We start from the raw sequence: 22894 nt of genomic DNA on the forward strand, positions 1-22894 counted from the left end.
GCGCAACTTCCATTGCTAGTTTCAGACCAATGCAGTTGTCATTTTCAAGGCCAGCATCTACATTGTGTAAGTACTTGCACCCATCTGGGCATCTATTGTCTTAAAATGAGGTGTGATTAGGGGGCTGCCTTGTTCAGGCGCCCCAAGCGGTTGGGTGTTCAGTGCCTTGCTCAAGGAGGTGAACTGACACCTCTCCAGCTACCACTTCACGCTCCATATTTGGTCCTGACGGGGACTCACCTACACAGGTGAGTTCACCATGATCACTCACTCACACTGGGTTGTGGGTGAAATAATACATCATCAATAAGGAAAATTAAAATATTTGTTCCATTTTGTAAATGTAAACATAGCAGAGACCAGAGCAGAGTTGCTGTCTGACTCCCCATTAAGAAAGAGGCTCTGCACATTTACACACGAGGAGCAGGGTAACGTTATTTTGTTTATTATTATTTCAGAAGCCAAAGTGTTGTTCAAGTTTATCACTAAAGTTTTTAGCTTTGCTGCTGAAATTTTCCACAATGTGTACTGCATTACTCTCAGCAGAAAACCGCTCACCTCTCCCATTTACCAAATGTGCCATGTGAAGAGCAACACACCAGGTGCAGGCACACTTGGCTTTTAAAGGGAATGGGAGATGACATTGTTTGAATTCATCTTATGCCCAAAACACACACACACCACACACACCACACACACACACACACAATTAAATAAGGGACTAAATGCAACCCTTTTGTGCCTTAATTCAAGTTAAAGTTAAAAGTGGATATGTTCTAAATGCAGTTGTGCCATGCACTTTCGTAAATGAGTAACTCATGAGAATATGCTGAGTAAAAAGGATTGGTAAAATAAGCTTTAGCTTCAGCCTACACCTTTTCGGTCTAAATTCTTTGATTTCCTTTTTATTTTGTTTATTTGTGTTAATTTAATGCCTTGATGTTATTTATTCTTTATTATGTGCATTACTCTTGGAAAGTTGTTAACGAGGACTGAAACAAATTACCACGACTACTACAACCATGTGCTATAGATCATTTAAATAGGGCCCTAAGTGTAAAAGCCTCTATAATGAACACTAAAACTTTCCACCAGACTGATAAAATTCATTAAAGTTATAATTTGCTTAATTCAGTTAAGAATACAAAAAGTGAAAGGCCTGAGTACATGTGGGGAAAAAAACTCTTTTGGTTTCTACCAGAAACAGCATTTACATCTTATTTATTTAGCTCCAATCCCCCACAGAAAACATGCAGTTTAAAACTGTGCCCTTGTCTTGTGAAAATGACCATGTGTCAGTAGTGAAATATGATTATTAATGCATGCTGCAGTCATTTACATTAACACTGAGCGAGTAGCTGCCCTACTTTCATGTTTCAAATTAGCCTCGATGGTTATGGAAATAATTTCAGTTATGGTAATTACTGTCCCTTAACATTCTCAGAGCAGATACTGTATTGTGTGTGTGTGTGTGTGTGTGTGTGATTAAATCTAAATTCAATTTTACACTTACCCGTTATACATTAAAACATCCCTGAAAAGTTGTCATTTTTTTGGCAGTAAAAGGGATTTTCAGATAGTGAGGATTCTAAATAATGAGCCACAGAGGATGACAGGATTTGTATTAACGTTCCAGCTGGCCTAATTTTTTTGTTCACAGGATATCACTTAGGACGGAGATTCAGCTACTAAGCCTGGATAAGAGGAAGTGGAAGATGGAGGTAGGTGTAATGAAATGGAGAGCTTATGCAACAGTGAAGTTGCAAGGTTCAAGGTTGTGTTAGAGTACCTCTGTTGTTTGAGAGAGGAGAACAGGAAGGTTGAGCTGTTTTGACAGAGCACAATGGGCCTGTTTTCATCAGGTTCATCATTTCATTATTGTGAATGTGGCAAAAAGTTGTCCCTCACAAAAATGTATCAAACTTTTTTTGGCTGTTTTTCCTTGAGATCACTTAACCGTCTTTGTAAGAAAGTCACACTTGACATTCTATTCAGCTGTGTTTGCTTTATAGACACATGAGTTTTCACATGGGAATGTGAAGTTCACCTTTTTACCCTTCATGCTATCACTTAACTTCTTGAAACAAAAGGTTATATTAGATTATTAAGGCTAGTACACACAATTTGAAAAACAGGGAGTAGAACTGGGCTTATGATGTAAATGACAAGTAGGTGGAGGTCCTATCACTGATAATTTAGCTAAATCAGTGGAGTGAAGTGACATAAACCACTTTGTTTCCAGTAGATAAAAATAAAAAGCAATGAATGCAAAATGCACAACAACAATGAATTAAAAAAAAAAAAAATGTACGGGCTCTGATATCTCAAAGCCATTAAAGCCTCTAACTTCACAAACCGATGCAGGTAGTAGCAGTAATGGATGATGCGGACGAGTCATTATTGTAAGTTTTAACCATGTAATCAGGCATTTTTCTAGCAGTCTTAAAGGGACAGTCCACCCCAAAATCAAAAATACATATTTTTTTCTCTCACCCTTAGCGCTATTTATGAATCTAGATTGTCGGTGTGAGCTGCCGGGTATTGGAGATATCGGCCGTAGAGATGTCTGCCATCTCTTGAATACAGTGGAATTAGATGGCACTCGGCTTGTGGTGCTCAAAGCGCCATAAATAAATACATTTGAAAAACTCTACAGCAATGTCTCAATTCGGAAATCATGACCTCGTTACTCAAGATGATTTACAGATGTTGTTGTGAGCAGTTTTATGTAGGAACAATTTTCTGTTTTACGTAACTACAACTGCCAACTGTATTACCGCGCAGAAGGAAGTGTGCATCTACTCATGGATGAGAGGCTCGTGCTTGTGACAGTGTGGTCTCAGTGGTGCTGAGTGAGCTAGCTATTCTTGCAGTATGTTTTGCAATATGTATTTATGATTTATAGACGAACTGCCCCTTTAAAGTTTGGGATAGGGTTGAAATGCATATAGAGAGCTGTAAATCGTACCTTCATTAAATACACTTCCACTTCCAGGAATCGTCCAAATCCTAAGAGTGTGACTAGCTGTTTTACTTGGATCTCTGATTCCTTCCAAAAACTTCCAAAGAGTTTCTTTTGTCATTTTGCTGGCAAACCTGAGGGATCAGGCTTCAAATCTCTCCATTTACCACAGAGATATACAGTAGATCTCTGCTGAGCCAGTCTCTGTGCTCTCCCTTTGTGAACAAAACTCTCTGTCACTGTCAGATAAAAAAAATATTTGAAATCATCCTCCTGGTCCTCTCACTCCATCTCACTTGATTTCTGAAATGTTGTATTACTTTAGACCTCGTATTTTTTCCATTATTAACAATTTCCCTTCCTTCTACAGTCGGGCTTGGTATCAACAGTCTACACATTTAAGGTATCAACTGAAATAACCCAGTGCCGATAAGTACATTTCCAATCAAACTGTAATTGCATTCGATCCTTTTTAGTACCCAGATCTAGAGAAAAATTACTATTTGCTTTGCACAGAGCCAATCACAGCAAGCGTTCTTCAATTTATTGAAACATGTGATTGGCCCACTACCACAGCAGCTACAACCTGTACAGTCTGTGGTGTGCTGAAGTAGAGTATGGTGCATTTGACAAAGCTGGCAGGTCATAATGTCAAGCTGCTGTTCGAAAGTATGGCTATACCACATATCTGGGCGTCTGGTGGCATCTTATGGCACTAAATGCTTCCATTCACATGATGGGTATCGAATGAAGTACTCCATAGTGTAAAAGTACTAGTACTACTATCTCAATTTTTTAAATAATTTAAAATAATAATACATCATTAATGGGGAAAATATTTGTTCCATTTTGTAAATGTGAACATAACAGAGACCAGAGCAGAGCTGCTGTCCAACTACCCATTAAGAGAGACACTGCACATTTACACACGAGGAGCAGCGTAACGTTATTGATTATTTCAAAAGCTTTATGACTAAGTTTGTGACTAGAGCTTTTAGTTTTGCTGCTTAAATGTTCCATGATATGTACTGCATTGACATTACTGCTCTTTCTGCATTACTCTGAGCAGAAAACAGAAAGACATTCTCTAAACCCTCAGCACAAGTTTTAACAGTAATGTGATGTACAGAGGAAATATAACCCCAAAACATAAGATAAGTAGAGACGGCCAGCTGGGCACACAGCTGCTGTTAACATGTCAAACATCAATAAGCACATATTGATCAATTCTGACTGGCCGTAGGAAAAGAAAAAATTTATTACTATCGATTGAAACAGTGAGAGAAAGGTCAGGTCTCACACACACACACACACACACACACACACACACACACTTTACAGTACACACATTTCCTCCCGCCTCCCTCCATCTCTTTGTGAGTGTATCATCAGACGAATACCGCTCGGATCAGCGGTAATCCCCCTCTTGTCTACAGGTTTACAGTATTCTGCGCACCCTCCCCGGGGGTTTCATTACACAGAGATTAATGTACCGAGCCCTCACCAAGCAGCCCCAACTCTCGACAACATGCGAACCTGCCAATTACTCACACAGCCTTGAAAGATCTCGGCGCCTGTGGGTGGATTAGGAGGAGGTGAAAGCAGGAATGCAGCTTCTGTGCTGAAAGTGATCAAACTTCAAAAGGCTCGCTGTCAACATTGAGCGTTAGAAGTCGTACGGTACGTGGGAGCATGCGAGGAGGATACGTGTATGTGTTGGTCCACATGTGATAGTTTGTGACATGCAGTCAGGTTTACAGCTTTGGTGCAGCTTTCGGCTGACACTGACCTTGACAACCACGTTTTGTACAAAGGCGGACAGACGAGAGAGGCCGAAAGTTGTGGATGTGGGCTTTAAGGGCAAACTGCAGAGTCACATTATCACTTGGCTTAGTGCTTATTTTTAGCCATTATCCAAACAACTGAGAGGGAGTGCTAAGAAAAAAGTTCTATCGAACCAATTATCGACAGTGTTTGCAGCGGTCACCAGAAGTCACCAGAAAATGATGCATCCTAATTTGCATAGTTGCTACAGCTTTCTGAACTTTCTGAAGAGGAGAGTGTAAATCAGTTGTAAGCTTCTAACATATCTCAAAATGCCCCAGAAGTCAAAAAATCAACTTTGCTGCCACTGATTTAAAAAGTTTTAAAAAAGAAGTTCTCAAGAAGTAATGTCACGAGGGTGGGCTACAAATTCATAAAATTAAAAGAGAAGATTCATTTTACATTTTCAGTTTTAAATTTCAGATTGGCTGAACAGAATATATAAAATGAACCAACAGCCATTTTGTCATCAGTACAGCACTTATGGCCCCTTATCTTTCAAAATGTTCTCATGGCATACATTTTTGGGAAAATTTGATAATCCTGATGAAAATAGCACTCTGAGTCACCAGAGTCAGACATTTTTAAATCCGTCAAATAGCAGCTTTAGGTCAGAATGATGGCTTCGCTTTCATCTTTGAAAACAAGATGACACTTTAACATTTTCCAATTGGAGAGTGCAGTTACATTCTCCTTGCTCCCTGCACAGACTTTATAGCAAGAACGCATTAGCAGAAGAGCAGCTTCAGTCCTCCCTCTGTGTCTATACATGATGCGTTCAGAGACAGTTGGTCACTCATGTTTGGGCAGCACAAAGAGCCCAACACACAGTCACTGTAGATATGTGTGTAAAATGGAAGAAAATAGACTTGAACAGCATGCATTTGCACATAACATGAGTGAAACATGACCATTACAAGGACAGCCATAATGACTGAAATGGAAACATATCTGTTCCATCAGACTCATATGAAACAGACGACTAAAAAATATGGCTGAAACGGGTCCTGTCTAGATAAGCATGCAGAGCAAGTGGTTCTTTTAGGCTATAGCCTACATAGTTTGTGCTCCAAGCTAGATGCAAACATCAGCATGCTAACAATAACAATGTTAACATATTGATGTTTACCTTGTTAACCAACTTAGTTTTGTGTGCTAGCCTGCTAACATTTGCTAATTAGCACTTAACAAAACAAATGTCTGTACAAAGTTTCCGGGCAATTCACCCCAGTTGTTAAGACAGTTCGCTCAAATCCACAACCTAATGGTGATGCCACAGGCATCTCTGAAGTAATCAGGGAATATCATCTGGGCACCGTGAATGTCTGTGTTAAATTCTGTGCCAATCTGTCCAGATGATGTTGACGTTTTTTACTGAGTGAGTGAAATATTTGAGCTGTTGGTAGCACTTGAGGAAAAGTGAGAGGATCACCAGAGTAATTAGGATTAATCCTCTGGGAACCATGAATATCAGGACAAAATATACTGCAAGTCCATTCAAAAGGAGTTTCAGTTCAGGACCTTACACAGCTGTAAATTAATCGTCAATAATTTGTCTTAAGTGTAATAATGATGATTAGAATATCACAGCGAAGATGGTTCACACGTACACGTGATAGTGGTACAGGCGCTGATAATAGCCTCAGCTGTGGGTAATGGCTGCATGTAATTACAGCTGTTCTGTGTAATGACAGACTGTCCCTTAAGTGGCAGTTGTAATGCGTGGTAAAGCGTGCACACATATTGATAAGCAAACAAATTTTAGGGTGCCTCTGCATCAATTCATAGCTCACAGTGGGAGTGGAAACAAGGTCCAGTACCACAATGACTATGTAAAACAGAACCAGGTGCACATGAGGATTTATAAATCCATAAACTTTGTGGTTTCAACACCGCCCCTCGCATAATTTTATCACGCAGCAGTCATTCAGCGGGTCAGTGAGCATGCTAACAGTGGTCCTGCGCGTCAGAGTCTCCATAAACAAGGCAACAATGATGCTGAGTGACAGACCTGTCATTATGTGTCATCCTCTTCTGCAAATTCTGATTTAATATGAATCCACTATGTCTCGTGAAACTCTTTTGGTTTGACAGCCTATTGTTCACATCATTCCAAGCATGTGAAAACAGCAGCAGGGTGTGCACAGAAATACAGGACAAACTCCGCCCGCATTGATTCAATAAGGGATGGTACATTTTATTTTTCAATACAGGACAATCCCGTATTACACATGACAGGTGGCAACCCTACCACTATGTAAGTGACACTGCAATCCCTAGAGCCACATTGCTGGTGATGCTAAAAATGTTTTCCCCTGCATCTAAAGGAAGCAGAAAGTGTATTATTATGGTGTACCTTAAAAAAGGGCTGTAATTGGGTTATTTGTGAGTAGGTAGCACTAGATTTAAGGCACCATGATGAAGAGGCAGTCTCAATGCAACGCATCATTACTGCACCTAATCAAGCATCCAAAATGTCATTACTCTAAAAACACACCAAGCAGCAGCGAAGTGTGGCTGCAAAAATGACATCTTTCTGCAGCTGGGCGGTGCGTTCATGTGATTCGGGAGGGATGAAATTCTTTGTAACAGAGGTCAAAATGTCAAAGCACTCTGTTTACTGATTGGCTGTGGATAGTCTCTTGCCATAATTTGCCACCAAAGGTTGAAATATCCCTGACTTTTTATTTGGCTGCACATGTGCAGAATCAGCTAGACATGTGTATGCTTTAGGTGTTACACTTTTGCTATCTCACAAAAACAAATAGAAAAGAATTGGATTTCATTTGTGCCACTCGTAGAAAACATACTGTTGAAAAAGAAACTCAAAATTCAACAGCAAAGTTTCTTCAAAGACACAATGTTGTAATTACTCAGACCTCAGGTTTCACTCTGAGGCTAAATGTGTCCTTGATCAAAGATAGGGTGAACTGGGAAAATATATTCTTTTATAATTTGATGAACTGACCGATTAGTAAACTGACTATAGGTTAAATCATCACTTTTCATATCAGGTAATGATAGGGAAGAGAAAAACACACACTACAAGGGTAGTAGGCCATAGACCTGTTTAAGTCTTTGGATTTTCACAGATGTGTTTCCCATGAACAAATATCTACTTTCCCATACTGTTCTTGCTTCACGCTATTATGAAAACGGCCGTTAATCAACTGTGTGTGTGTGTGTGTGTGTGTGTGTGTGTGTGTGCGCGCGCGCGCGCGTGTATGGACTGTGGGTTTCTGGGCGTTAGTTTGAGGAAGTTGTGGTCAAAAGTGAGTAGGTTGCTGGGTGGGGAAACAGAGAGAGTGGTATTAAGAACGAGATGTGAGAAAGAGATTAGTCCAGATTGGATGAGACCTAGGATCAACATAGCTCTGCAGGTAAACAATATTTTGCATTTGCATTTTGGACACTGGTTTTTAAATTAAAAGCATGTCAGCGTTCATTCTTAAGTCTTAAGACCATTTTATGTTTAGTTATTTAGCTAGCATGTGTATGGTGCAAAACGGTAAAAGTGTTTCTTTATTTAAATGTATTACTATGTCATTTTTGACAGAAGAAATAGCACAATCTTTCTCTTATCACTGAAAATCTAAATTCATAGGTAATAAAATGCAATACACTCAGGGGTTATGTTGCCACAGCCGTACTTGGTCTGGTATGCTTAGCTTATGTGTGCTAATGCTATCTAACGTTAGCAAGCTTAAGGATATTATAAAGCTGTATTAATCAAGTACATGATTGAGTCCGTTTGCTAAATCTCTTCCCTATTTATGCTACAGCTACAATAGCTTAGCATTTAAGCTAAAAGCTAAAGAGAAGTTTAGCATTCATTTGTATAGCTATATAAATGTCATAATTGCCTTTTCAAATTAAAACAGCTGGTCTTAAGTTGATCGACGTTACTGCAAACATTCACACGACTTTTGGGTGTTGACATAACAGTTAGTGTCTCTGTTGTGAAAATGTATTGGCTGTGAAACTTCATTTGAGAACTTGTAATGGGCGTCTTCTGTTCCTCTTTTCAACATTCTCATCCTGACCCTCCCCTCCGTCCTCTCACTTTCAATGTGTTTTTCTTCACAGTGTTTTTTATGCTCACCAGACTTGACAAACACTGAGGTCCCACCCCTTCACGCAAGATGAAAAAAATTTCTGTTGCTATTAATAGCACTTCAAGCCCAGCCCGTGTCAGTGGTAGCTATGCTAAGTGTGGCCAGATGAGTAAAAGAGAGTCTGAAGCTAATCATGTGAGAGTACAGAATAGAAATTGCAAGAACAGACAAGGAGCAGGACATGTCACAACACACAGCCAGGAGCCCAGGGAGCGCCCTTTCTCAGCAGTCATCACCTCTAATGGAGCCACACATTCTCATCAGCGACAGTGGTCAGGTGAATTCTGCAAGAGTGTGACCTCGCCCGTCATTACTGTGAAGAAGAACAAGAAGGAACCACAGCCTCCTCAGCGTGAAGTATCCCTCCTCCGACCTCACGCAGCGTCCCATCATTCATGCAAACGCTACTCCTGCCCCCCCATGGGGGCCTTTAGCTCAGCATCCTCTTCTTCAGCCTCATCATCCACTTCTTCCTGCTCCTCTCCTCCTCCTGTGCAGACATCTGTCATCACCGGCCCTGACCCTCTAGGCTGGAAGTTGCGTACAAAGTCCAGTTCCACCTCCCGCCAGGCTCGTACAAACAGGCTGTCTCTGCAGATTCCACTCCCTGTCATCTCTCCTGAACCCAAATCTAATTCTGCACCTAACTCTCTATCAGACACCCCTAACCCAGGTCTCTCTCCTGAAACCAAACCACCTCCCAAACCATCCCGTCGCCGCCACTCTGACTCCTCAGCCTTCCTCAGATCCCTGCCAACCCCTCAACCTGCTTTGACAGTTGAGGAGCTCTGCGCTGTGAATCTCCGCCCGCTCACCCTTTTGGATGAGTCTGACGATGTCTTCAGTGAAGAGGAGGTGAACGTGATGACGAAGCCACGCAAAATACCACCGCCTGTTCCAGAAAAAACTTTCATGGCAAGACAGATAGCACAACTGATGGCTCATTCACGCCAAGGCTGTAAGCCTGTGGCAGCTAATAAGGAAATCATTTACAGCACTGTCATAAAGCCAAAGCCCAAACATTCACACAAGACTGAGACCACTGCAGCCTGAATGCCAGAACAACTGGTAAGCATACGTGACAATTTTAAAATATTATCTTGTGAAAGAAATACAATGTTGGACCAACACCTCAGCAAAACTACAAAACACACTGCACTTCTAACTACGGTTAGTTAAAGAGATGATCCAACAATAGAACTGCACTACTATAACGTAGAAGAAAGTTAACTAGTGAGAGACACATAGAGGGTTTTGGAACACTCTCCATAGGGTTGGGTACCATTCACATTTGAAACTATATCGGTCACAGTACCTTGAAGTGACGTAGTAGGCCTAGACCCTCTCGCTTCCTCTCAATACTCCACCCTGGTCAACAAGCATGCTGTTCCTCTGCTATAGTCTAATTACAAGTCTGTCTGTGTGTGTTTGTCTGTTGTGTCTGCTCATCGCTCTTGCTCTCTGTTTAGACATAACTGACAATATATGGAACAGTACGTAATCAATCACAATCCCAAACAGCAGTGACACTTTATAATATGAAATAGAGAACAAAATGCACCAGATGTTGAAACTATTGCTGCAGATAGGCACTGCAACAATAGTTTCAGCTTGCCAGGAAGCCGACGGGGCTTCATGGGCAGCTTCCCTGCCCCTGGCGGCTTCTGTTTCCTGAACCCGGCAGCTCCGTAGAGCTAACTGCCAGCCACAGAGCATCGTGGGCACCTTCCTGGTGCTTTTGCCTCCTGTGTGAAGAAACCAGCTGTTTTGCAGACCTCCATTGCTGGTGGAGCTCAGAGGCTTTCAGGATTCTCTGCCTCCTGTCTAAACCCAGATGCACCCTCAGGCACTGAAATTAGGCATGAATTTTTTTAACATGACTTGTTATTTGGTAGTACCGACACAATTCAGTCAGTACCAAGTGGCAATCTCCGTGGCTGACGAATTAAGCCAACATGGAATTGCCAAGCTGCAGTTCCTAGAACAGCCACTGGAGGTTGGCCCCAAACAGTCTGCTGCAAAAGACAGTTTTGGTCTCTATAGCAAATTTTAAGATTCGTGACAACTGTACCATGACTTTTTATATACTTATATTCTATTAAATATATGCTTAAAGTTATGAGTAATCAAGGGCAGGGCCGCTTGAGTGACAGGCTGTCTGCCAATAGTGTCCTCGGCTACTCAGTCAGATCCAGCCCTCATTCCAACACAGCTCCAGCCTTTCGTCCAACTATGGTCACTTCTGACTCCAAGAAACCAAGATGACGACGACCAAAATGCCGACCTTGAGGCTTCAAAACAGGAGCCCACAAACCAATGAGTGATGTCATTGTAGCTACGTCCATTAATTTTTTACAGTGTATACTCAGTATACATAAAAGCACAGGTTTGCCACCCAACCCTAATTTTCCAATGTGCAGATTTTGACACCATTTACTCATATATCTTGGTATTGCACTACAGTGGCACTGTTCTGGACCAAAATACAAATACAAAGGCAGAATTAGACATGCAGACTATTTTCATGGCTGATATAACAAGTGTAAACCCAGTAGAGCTGAGCATGACCATTCTCATGGAAGATATTTATTTTCAACATAAACATAAAGCATAACATAAGACGTAAACGTCACGGTACAGTGGAAATATTAATTGTACAAGTATAAGACATATGCCGCTGGGGTTGGTGATAAAGTGATGGAATCAACTGAAATAATTAACATACTTGAACGTGCGTTTGTGGAGGCTTGCTCTTTTGTTCATTATTACTGAAGCATTACATTTCAATTATTTTAATTATTTAGGTTTAGAGGCAGGATTAGGGTAGAGGAGAAGTTGAGAAATTGAGTTTTCAAAACAATAGTTGTGAAAGAAGAAGACGACTGTCCTCCAATGAGGAGGTGGAGATAGGGAAAGAAAAAAAAAACGTGTGAGAGTCAGATTCAAACAAAGAAAGGTCACAACTGATGCAGCAGAGGCTGAGATTTACTGTAGTCCCCAGCTTGAATCAAGCTCTAAGTTTCTATTGGTTAAGACTCTCCCTGCTTGGTAAATACCCACATCTTTCAAAACCCACTTGTAAAGCATTCTGTTAGAAATGTGTCCTCTAGCTCAGGCCAAGGTACCCCTTGAGACATCATCACAGGTATTGTCTAACACCAGTAAATTCTTCTGTGGCAATGGTTGGTGTTCCTCTTTACACAAACAATAACAACATGTTTATAAGAATGGAATTTGTTCCATTTGAAGATGATGCTCAACACTGTCTTTAATGTTTGCAGAAGATCTAACTGCAGATGCCTGAGTGCCTTTCACCCTGATTAGCTTTTGATTGATTTCCTTTACGATGTGCTGAGAGGAGAGAAGGGGCGTTACAGTGTTGGTCAATAGTAACAGCATTTTCTGTGCTTCTGCAGGGCTGTGTGTGGGTACCAGCTGCGACTGGGAGAGGTCCACTCTGCACTTCCCTGGCTGAGGACACTGAGGGGAAAACTGAGACTCCTTTGACCTCCAAAGCCACCTCTACTAGGAACAGTTTTACAGATTACAGTACAGTTTCCAGTATGTCCTGGGGATGAGGCATCATGGTATTTTTGCCTCATTTGAAATGTTGTACTCAAAGGTCTTATTTCTGGAGTGTAAAACACACTTTTCTCACCGCCCTGCAACACAAATGACTGTTATTACTTCAGCATAGCCTGATATTTCACTTCTCTGCCATACATTGCTGTTGTAACTCAGCTGTAGATATTTGGCAAACTTGTCGCTGTTGGAGAAATATAACTTTTAAATGAATCTTTGTGTAAGTTCAGGCAAATGTTACTTTAGGGCATGTGGTGTGGCTTGTGGAGAGAGGAACAAACCCCGCAGATGATGCAGTTCCTGCTGGTTTCTAATAGAGACGATAAATCACTCAGTTTCCCTTTAAGGTATTGTTGTGTATTTGCTTGTACAGTTTATGAAATTTGCCTGATGTTCTCTGTTGAAAGAAGGCTACTTATGATATTCTTTAGAGGTGATATTCTGTATAGTGCAATTCAATGTATCCTCAGCCTACAGGGCTAAAAAATGACGCTAATGCAGAAGTGCCAAAAACTGCAGTTCCTCAAATGGCCACTTGAGGCTGGCTCAGAGAACAAGTCAGTCCCCATAGACCCCCATGTTAAAATGCCCAACTTGACAGCTGGAATACACATTTACGCCCTAGAACAAAAAACATTTTGGTACCTATAGCTAATTTCTACATTCATGACAACTGTGAAGGGGGTGAAATTTTTATCTAACTCACTTGTTTACATGTTATTAAAACCCAAAGTTACACATATTTAAGGGCGTGGTCACTTGAGTGACAGGCTTTCTGCGAGGCGTTGCACCAGTCTATGAGTCAGCTTTAATCTTTTGTCCAAATATGCTCAGTGATGGCACTAAAAAACCAAGATGTCTACAGTCAAAATGCCAAAATCCAGGCTTCAAATTGTGAGTCCACAAACCAGTGGCTGACATCACGGTGACTATGTTATTTGTACAGTCTACAATGATAACTTACGACAAGGTTTGCTTACAGTTTGTGTGATATCTTATCTCAACAAAATATTTGTATGTGTGGCATCTACGGGGCGTCTATAGGGCTATGTAAAATTACATGGTGATGTGACATTATATATGTATGTAGCTTTAAATAACGTTGACTTATGACACTGTATATAGTGCATTACTTTTTGTATGTATAGGCACCACCAACAGTAAATGAGGACAGCCCGTTAAATTAAAACATTTTAACTTAAAGGAAAGAGCACTGATATTAATTAGATTAATCAATAAATAGATTAATTGACTGACAGTATATAAACTCTTTACAACCTAACATTGTTTTGTTTTGTTTTTTTGAGTTAATATTTTAAGTTGGGGGACCCTTGTCAAATATAAGTCCTCTTCCTAACTGTCAAATAAAAGCAAAAAGAGTGTGATGATTTGAGTGACATTAGTTGAATACAATATTGTTAATAAAGCTTTTAAACTACTGGTCAAATAAAGCAAACCATTTCAATACAATGCTTTGGCCTCTCGTAATATATGAATGTTGTTATTTGTAATATTTCATAGTTTTAACCTGTTAAAATATGATCACAGCCCTATAGTGATTGAAGCCGAGAAGTGTAGGAATAGAATTATTTTTTTCAAAAATTTTGTGAAGAATACCTGCTTCTTTTGTTTGTTTGTTTTATCAGCAATTCCCATGGTCGGATGTCTCCAACACTCTGCCAGTAGACAAATTTCTGCTGCTCTGCTCTAGCTCAGGCTCTGCAGGCCCTCGCTTCATGCAGTACAATGGTGTATTTGCCTGACAGATGCACACACACACTCACAATGTGCAGCAGCAAAATCTATCTTGCTTGTGGCTGTAATGTGACTGGAATAGTACGTGGACTTCACACAGGTGGAAAGTGCTGAGAATCTTGCTTATCTGGACAGTCAAATAAAAATGGGCTCAAGACAGCGAAAAGCTTCGAGTTTACAGAAGGTCTAATCACAAAGGAACAGCTGCTTAAGGGGAAATCACGGGGAAACACAACTATGTTATCACTGTAGAAATGCTGGTTACAACTACAAACAATAGTCTTGCAAATGCCAAGTAATGCTCATTAGACACGTGGTGTGTTTTACAGCAACCACAGCAGGGGCACATTTGCAATTAGGACGAGTGAGAGGATCCAAGAGGAAATGTTCAAATGACAGAACATCTGTTGAAATCCAGTAAGTAGCAGCCAAAGGCAAACACTTGTTTAACTTCTGTTGCCTCTGTCCAGGATATCAACCAGTGACACACCTGGATTAATAAGATCAGACAGACTTAAGTGTTGCAGGAAACTGAAACAATGGGTAACAATTCATTTTACGGCTCACAAAGTTTCCTGTTCTTCTCCTAGAAAGGAACTGACCGGGTAATTGGTAAGGTTCCTGGAAAGTATGTAATTCGGTTTAAAGGGAAATGGAGACAGTGCACACTTCAGTACACTTCCAATTATTTATTTCTAATTAATTGCTGGTGTAACTTTTTTTTACATTTTAATTGTTTTGGGGGGCATTTTGCCATTATTCTTCAGCGAAAGCTTAAGAGAGACAAGAAAAGTCTCTTGCCTCTGTCCAGCTTATCAACCAATGACACACCTACACGAATAAGGGGGAGAGACAAAGGGGATGATATGCAGCAAACGGCCGCCTAGAGCCAAACATGGGCTGCTGTGATAAGGACTAAGATTTAGTGGTATGCGCTGTATCAGATGAGCTCTGGGGTTACACCTGTGATTTATCATTGCTTTCTCATAAAGTTCGGGAACTCACAAGAGACAGATAAAAAAAAAACAACGGTCAAAACTGGAGCGGCAGAGGCCAAGGTGTCCTGACAGTCGCTTATATGGTTCAAGCACCAAAAACACCAGATCCAACATGTCACATTATGCAACTCTATACTACCCACTTCTTTCAAACCCCACACACTTCCAGCTTGTCATGCAGGCTTTCAGTTAAAATCTCTTAAGTCTCAAGCCAAACCAAGATAACATTACCTTACTATTACATCATGACTGTTTTAACATTTGAAAGCTCTCCCCAGAGCCAGATGTCTGATTCCACAGTATGGGTATATACTCCTCCTGACAAGAGAGAGTCTTTTTCTGTCCATCCATACCTAATCTCGCAAACTACTGGACCAATCAGCCTTATTTTTTGTGTGCACATTTATGACTGTATGCTCAATGACCTTTTGTGGTTCCAGTGAAGGCTCTAAGTTTTCAGGAAATTGGATTGGCTAAAAACAACAAGCTTTCCTGTCTGTTACAGGGCACATTATGGTCTCCACCCTGGCTAAAAAACTGATATTCATAGAAAAGGTCTCATTTTGAACTGGAGCATCTGCAGATAAATAACAGACCCAATATGTTATGATCCATTAAAGTTACATATCTTACGTTTTGAATGAATCCCCATTTTTGTTATCTTCGCCTCCATCTTGGTTGCATCTTGGTTCCAGCTGCGTAGCTGTGATTGAAGTTTTGTTCCTTTGTCCACATGCAGTTGTAACACACCGGGAGCATTTCGGAGGGGATTGTTTAACCTGCCCCTTTTCTAGACTTGCAGATTTTGTTGATTTCCTTGATATTTGTGTTTCTATTGAAAGTAGGTACGTAATTAGGCTCTGTAGTCGAATGGTTTCCTTTTCAGTCTATATAAATTGTGTTTTTTGTTGTTATTTAACATTATGTTGTGCTGTTGTGCTCCGGACAAAGTTAATACCATTGAAAGTCTTGTTAGAAATGACATACATCAAAGATTTGTGGCTGCTTTTCAGTTATTAAAATACATTTATTCTCATAATTACATATATTTCACATACAGTGCCTTTTAGCAGGCAAACTTGTTCTGCTCTGTGCAAGATGCTGCAGCTCTGTGAAAAACAGACAAGGAGTTTATTTTTGTTAGCTTCTGGGATGCTTCGGAATTGCACTGCAGCGCATCTGCTGGAATTAGACAACAATTGTGTGGAATGGCCATGATCAGTTCAGGCAGTCGCCATGCAGAGATATGCACTCTACGCAGTGCACTTTTCTAGTTTAGAACATGTATTCTGTTAAACAACTGCTGATAGGCTCTATCTCACTTCAGCTCTAACAGTATTAGTGTTTTGAGCACGGAATGTAATTATTTGCCTTGGGATAAAATAAAATAAAATAAAATAAAATGAAATAAAAATTAAAGCTACAAGCAGCAATGAACAGGCCCTTGCACCTCTGCACAATTCGGAGGTCCTGGCAGGACACCGCCTGATGCAGTTGTTCTTTTCTCTGAAAGTCAGACACTGCATGCAGTGAGTGAGATGGTGTTTCTGCATTGAGTTTTAGTGGTGGAAAGACCTATTTCACATCAATTGGATCTAATCTGTAGGAGGAGTCTGTTAAAGAATGACCCATAAAAATGACCAAAAATGCACCAAAATGACACATTCAATTCAAAATGGCCGACTTCCTGGTGGGTTTAGGGTATTGTCCCAAGAGACAATTTTTTACATTTTGGGGTGTTACATGTGCCTACCAAGTTTTGTACATGTTGGTGAAACCAGCTTTGGGGTCTGTTTCTAGAACTTTTGTGGGGGGCACTACTGAGGCATTTTATGACACCTGTTACATTGACCTAGTGAAAATATGACCTTCACTGTGAAATATTTGGTAATATTTCAGCAGGATATTGTGAAGAAATCAATAGGTGTTCCAGTGTAAGTGAAAGGTAAAAGATGCAGACAGAGAAGTTTGGATGGAGTCAGTTGAGTGAATCTGGGTTTGGTCTGCTGAGATGAGCTGCTGGGTGTCGAGGCGAGTAGAGAGAGATCTGCAGTGTAAGCTGGGAGCAATGCTGCAGGCAGGTAAGCATAGGGACTACAGATCATGATACATACACATCAACACATGCAGACATCCCACACCCATACACACACTCTATCGCACACTCTTCGCATGCAAATAGGAAGCTGCAGCATCTCATATTTCCTCATTGGGTCACTTTACATTTGCCAAAATACAAATGAGTGAGGAAAAGTTGTGTTTGCATGAATCACAGTGGAATTTCTTTGTTAATCTAAATCTAATCCCAGTCTTAGTCGGAAATGTAAACTTACACTGAACTCTTTAAGAAGGGAGAAGCAGCAAAGAGGAATTGTGCCATAAAAAGATCTACATTCTTAAGGTCTAAAACTAGATAAAAGTAACTGGATAAAGGCACAAAAATACACATCACACAATGACATACACTGCACTTCAAGCACTTACAACTGTGCAAAGAGGTCTTTCTTCTTACTTTTACCTGCATCAGCTACTGGATCTAAACTCATCGCATTGAGACAATCACCATGACAATACACACAGTATGATCACACCTATAGTTTGTTAACTTCAGTTCAAACTGGAATGGAGAAGTTCACTTCTATGTATATTTGTATTTGTTTTGTATCAGACAGTCAAGGTCCAGGAGTATAATGATTCATTTCTCCTTTGGAGAAGACTTCCAACAAGACGGTTCTCCCCAGAAAACCAGCGGCATCGGTCATTTATTCAAACACTTTAAATAGGCAAAAACAAACTTGTGTTTTGGTTATCCCGACAAGTGTCTTATGATATTTATATATAATGAGGGAAGTCAAATGTGACTCCTAAGGAGCATAGCTGTGGAAATCCTCCAATCACTGATTCTGAAATTCTGTTTTCTGTACCTGCTGTGCAGAGAAGTTTGAAGTTGAGTTTCGGAGAACTTTGTGAATAATGTCATCATTCCCCTTTGGAATTTTAATTGTTTGAGCACTTTGGCTGCAATAAAGAGCATTACATCATTTGATGCCCTAAGCCCAAAATGGATGCACTGTACAGTAGCTGGGATATGTCAATCTAAGAAGTGACTGTGACAAAACTGCAGCTTTTCTGATGTCAAAACTGGGAAAGAAGGACAATGGTTTTAATGCAGTGATGCATCCTGAAGTCACCAGTGTGCTGCCACAAATATGAAACAAAAGGGAACCACTGCTGTGATTATGGACGTATTAGGAGAGCTGGATAATGTGTTCTAAGATATTGTGCCATTAATCCCGATGTAAGATGCTCACTTGATGCATATGGCAGAGCTGTTGCAGAGCAGAGTCCTTGTCTGGCAACCCAGTCGGCAGAATAAATGTTGGCATTGTACATTTTTGTAAACCCTGGATGAACCCTGTTACATTTGTACGTTTTATATGTAGCAGATACGTTGAAGCATTACATTTCTTTACGTTTTTGTTGTGATGACATTGTGGCTAACATGTGGTAAGGTTTAGGCACAAAAACCACTTGGTTAGGGATAGGGAAAGATCATTTTTTGGCTTAAAATACCCGCTGTTGTCACTACAAACACAGATAGAAATGTCCTGACCTCTCATTAAAAAATACCAGCTTTTTGTTGGTCTCAAACATGCTGGCGACTGGGCTGCTTCTGGGTGAGAGGATACTCGCGGGAGACTTCCTCTGGCTTATCCTACTGACTTCTGCTGGCTCCCTGACAACATGGATGGCATGAAATGAGCTATAATTACAGCATCACGGTTGTATGCCTCACCAACCAGTCAAGTTGCAATTTACATCCATGTCTAACCTGACTCATATGTAGCCATGAAAGTATACAATATGTTATAAACATTACAATCTTTTACACTTCCCACTGGTAAGCTTCTGCTGCTAGTAATAGCAGTTACTGGTTGTAATTTCAGTACGAGAACTGCAAGGAGAGGAAGAGGGAGGGAGACTGTGAAAGATGTGACCAGATTACCATAGTTCAGAACTGGAATTACCGCCTCACAGTTTTATGTCTCTGCCAATCAGTCAAGTTGCAGTTACAGTTTACATCCATGTCTGTGCAGACTCATATGTAGACATGACAGCAGACAGTACTTCACATATGGATGTTGCTGCAAGGAAGCTACACATTCTAAAACATGGATGCTTCACACACATCTAGAGAAGATCTGTACAATCCCTTCTCTCCCCTTCTGTACCTGAGTTATAATGCTGAATAATGGTCAGAAAACACTTTTGTCATAATGAGTATGGGAATTCTGGAGTTATGGCCAAAAACATATTTTGTGTGGTCACAATGACCGTGAACCGTTAACCACCAAAATCAGTTCATCCCTGAGCCCAGGTGGACATTTGTGCCAAATTTGAGGAAGTGGCTTTTTTGAGTTATGGTGATCAAGAGAATGAGACTGTCCTAGGGCACAGTGACCTTTCACCACCAAATCTAATCGGTTCATTGTGAGGTCCAAGTGGACGTTTGTACCAAATTTGAAGAAATTCCCCAGACTCAGGATGAGAATGGGACCCTTACAACAAACCACAGCTCTGTCTTTTTAAGGCATCTTTGTGGTTTTATTTGAAGCCACCTGAGCTTAAAAGACATGCTCCCACCCTGCCAAATAAACTCAGCTAAAGGATCAAACGCTCCAAACATGCTTGGTGTGAATAAACCTTAGATATAAGCTTTCCCTCAAACTGATTAATAAGTGAAGCTTGAAGGGGGAAAAAGGAGCACAATTCTCAGGAGTCGAAATGAGACGGTGGGATGCACTCATAAGAGGAGGAAAGATGAAAAGGCAGAGAAGAAGAGATCTTTTTTCACCTTCAGAGGGAGGCTGAAGACTGACACTTATTAGCCTGTTACTCTATGTGTGTGTTTGTGTGTGTTTGGGGCAGTGTCAGGTTGTGTGAGTAGCATGTGTATCAGTGTGGTTTTATGTGTGTGTGTTTAAGTGTACATGTCAGTGTGTGTTTGAGTTGTGTGAGTTGTGTGAGTTGAGATGTGTGTTGTGGCGACCCCTGTTGCTGTCGTGCAGCAGTGTCCGTGCACTGTGTGTCACTGTTCGGCACAATGTCAATTAGTGCCTCCTGGTAACACCTGGACCTGATGTTGCCAGCCTGTGTAAGAGAGTTCTGGCTACTCTCCCAGTCTCCCAGTGTCTTGCTCTCTTGCTGCTTGCTCACTTGACTCATACTCCTTCTCCCTCTTCTCTCCTGAAAGTACTGCCCATTGTGTGAGGAGGGCAGCATTAGCTCAGCTGTCTTTTGGTTCCTTTTTGTACAACTTACTTACACTCGCTTACCAACTTATCCCTCATGTACACATTACACTACTGATACTCACACTCCATGTTTTGTTTATGTTAAGTAATTCATTAAATTAATTTGCTTTTGTAACTTCAGTATTTCCTAACCTGGACCCCATTTGCTTATTTATTTGTGTCTGATTCCCCTTTTGCACCAACATCGAACCAGTTTCGTTCCGGTTCCCACACCAAATTTTGAACTGTTACGAGCATTTCAACCAAAAATAAAGTGGTTCACAACCTGAAAAGTTGGTTCTCAGCTAGAACCAAAAAATAGCATGTAATCCTTAAATCGAAGTGTGGACTGTGACGACATCAGTGGCCATGTCATATTCTACAGGTAGGAAGGAGAGGATGGAGAGGGCAACAATGGAGACCTCAAGTGAGAAATAATTAGACAAAAATGAGTGTGCAGTGGGGTCATTTATACTGTAGTTGGTTCATGCTTATTTTTCGGGTAAAAACAAATATCTGCAATAACAGAACAAAAGTCTACAGGTAGTCAGTGTAATCCACGATTTTGCTGCTACCGTTTACGTCAGTTGTGCACTGTGCAATGCCTTCCATTGACGACACATGATTACAATAGTTCCATGCAACACTGGTGAAAACACGGGCTGGTTTGCTAGATAGTACCAAGGTTTTAAGAATGCTAAACAGAAGCAGTTCAAGAACCAAAGCTAATTTGGTGGAAAAGGGGTACAAGTGACTGATGGGAAGGGTGTTTGAAACTGGTCCAGTATGAAGTGAAAGTGCTGCAGCCACATGTAGCAGCAGTGAAACAGGCTGCGATGTGACCATTTGGGGCATATTCACACAGTCAATTTAAGTCCATTAAAAGCTCTTGTCTTGTCTGACAACATTACAAAATGGGTTACTACAGTGACAGCTTTTTATGAAAAATGATGATTCCTTTTGTTGACCCAGAAACAGTCCTGTTTTTTTTTTTTTTTTTGTGTGTGCAAAAAAGTCTGAATAGCAGTCAAGGATAAAAGGATATGCACACAGGTGACACTCTCTGTACAGCTGCTTTTTTTTTTTAATAAGCACATTTTATGGCATGCTAACCATCGATTTTCATTCTTCAGAGTACAGTTTTCACAATTTATACCACTGCAATCATGGTAGGATTCTTTTTTCATAATGTTTTCAGACACTTATAAGTCAGTGCCAAAGACAAGCACTTTTAGTGGATGTACATTCAGCCGTGCATATGCCCCAAGTGGTTACACTGCAGTCTTTTTCATGGCTGCCGGTTACAGCCCTGTCACTAAATACCAAACCAGTTTAAAAAAGTGTTTTTCACATTTGTAACTTACACACAGATACACTGGGTCCAGGTTGGAAAAATACCAAAATTACACTTTAAATAAATCACTTTTCTCAGACACTTGAAAATGGTGTGTCTATATTTGCCATGGCTCATGAGCCTGTTTGTAACAGTGTGAATGTATGTGTTTGTGAATTTGCATTATACGAGTGGTATGGGCCCCAGTTAAATAAGCAAGTTAAACTTCAATGCATTAGATATAGCAGGTTCAGGTTACCTTAACATCACTCTAGAGAAGCTGATAACATCTTCGGTATGAACCCCTCAGGCTAGAACTTCAAACATTTACACATCTTTACTGCATAATTACAATATTAACATTCCCCTTAAACAAGTGCAGCTTTTTTACCATATACCTGTGTTCTCTCTAGTGTGGAGGAGCCTCAGTGCAAAGTACTGTAAAGAAACTCAGCAACTAGCCTGCAAGACTACATTTGGGGAAAGAAAACCCATTCCTACATATATGAGTAGTGTTGTGTTTTCACACTTGATTCTGTGTGTTAATTGGTGTGTGTCTGTGAATGTCACTGTGTGAGTGTGAGCTAGCGTTTAGGGCAAGAGCATAAGTGTGAATGTGTGTGTGCACTCTTTCCTGGTCCTTCACATACTGCAATAAGCCACCTACAGATGGAACCATTAAAGTTTCTGTCAAATCCCCTGAAAAGACTAAATAAACAATTAGTACTCAACTACCACAAGGCTTCCACATCTTAATCCCATGCTCCTTATCTCCTACATATTCATGACACACACACGTTGGCCCTTTCAAGCTGTTTGCTAACTCCTGTCTGATAAGCCATGGCGACATGCGGATGTTTTTAAGTCAATTGACTATAAATGAAAAAGAAATGCCTTTGTTAGCATTGGATAGGAGGGTGGAAATCTACCTTGGTTTAAAAGATATGCAGCCTTGACAGAAGGGAGGAAGATGAAAAATAAACAGAGGAAGGAAAAGTGAGAAGAAGTGTGAGGGCTGGCGGGATGTCGCG

The 22894-nt window shown here is 40.6% G+C and overlaps 2 protein-coding genes across 2 annotated transcripts in view; one reads left to right on the forward strand and one right to left on the reverse strand.

Annotated features, from left to right (window-relative positions):
- rab26 (RAB26, member RAS oncogene family) overlaps nt 1-22894 on the reverse strand; it is a 139446-nt gene that overhangs the window by 12079 nt on the left and 104473 nt on the right. The window lies entirely within an intron of this gene.
- On the forward strand, nt 8042-13953 carry LOC117247679 (uncharacterized). Its single transcript, XM_033612290.2, has 3 exons — nt 8042-8166; nt 8873-9969; nt 12318-13953. The coding sequence occupies exon 2, from the start codon at nt 8929-8931 to the stop codon at nt 9952-9954; it is 1026 nt and encodes a 341-aa protein (XP_033468181.1). The 5' UTR covers nt 8042-8166; nt 8873-8928; the 3' UTR covers nt 9955-9969; nt 12318-13953.

This window comes from Epinephelus lanceolatus, chromosome 21 (genome assembly GCF_041903045.1).
Source record: "Epinephelus lanceolatus isolate andai-2023 chromosome 21, ASM4190304v1, whole genome shotgun sequence".
NCBI lineage: Eukaryota > Metazoa > Chordata > Actinopteri > Perciformes > Serranidae > Epinephelus > Epinephelus lanceolatus.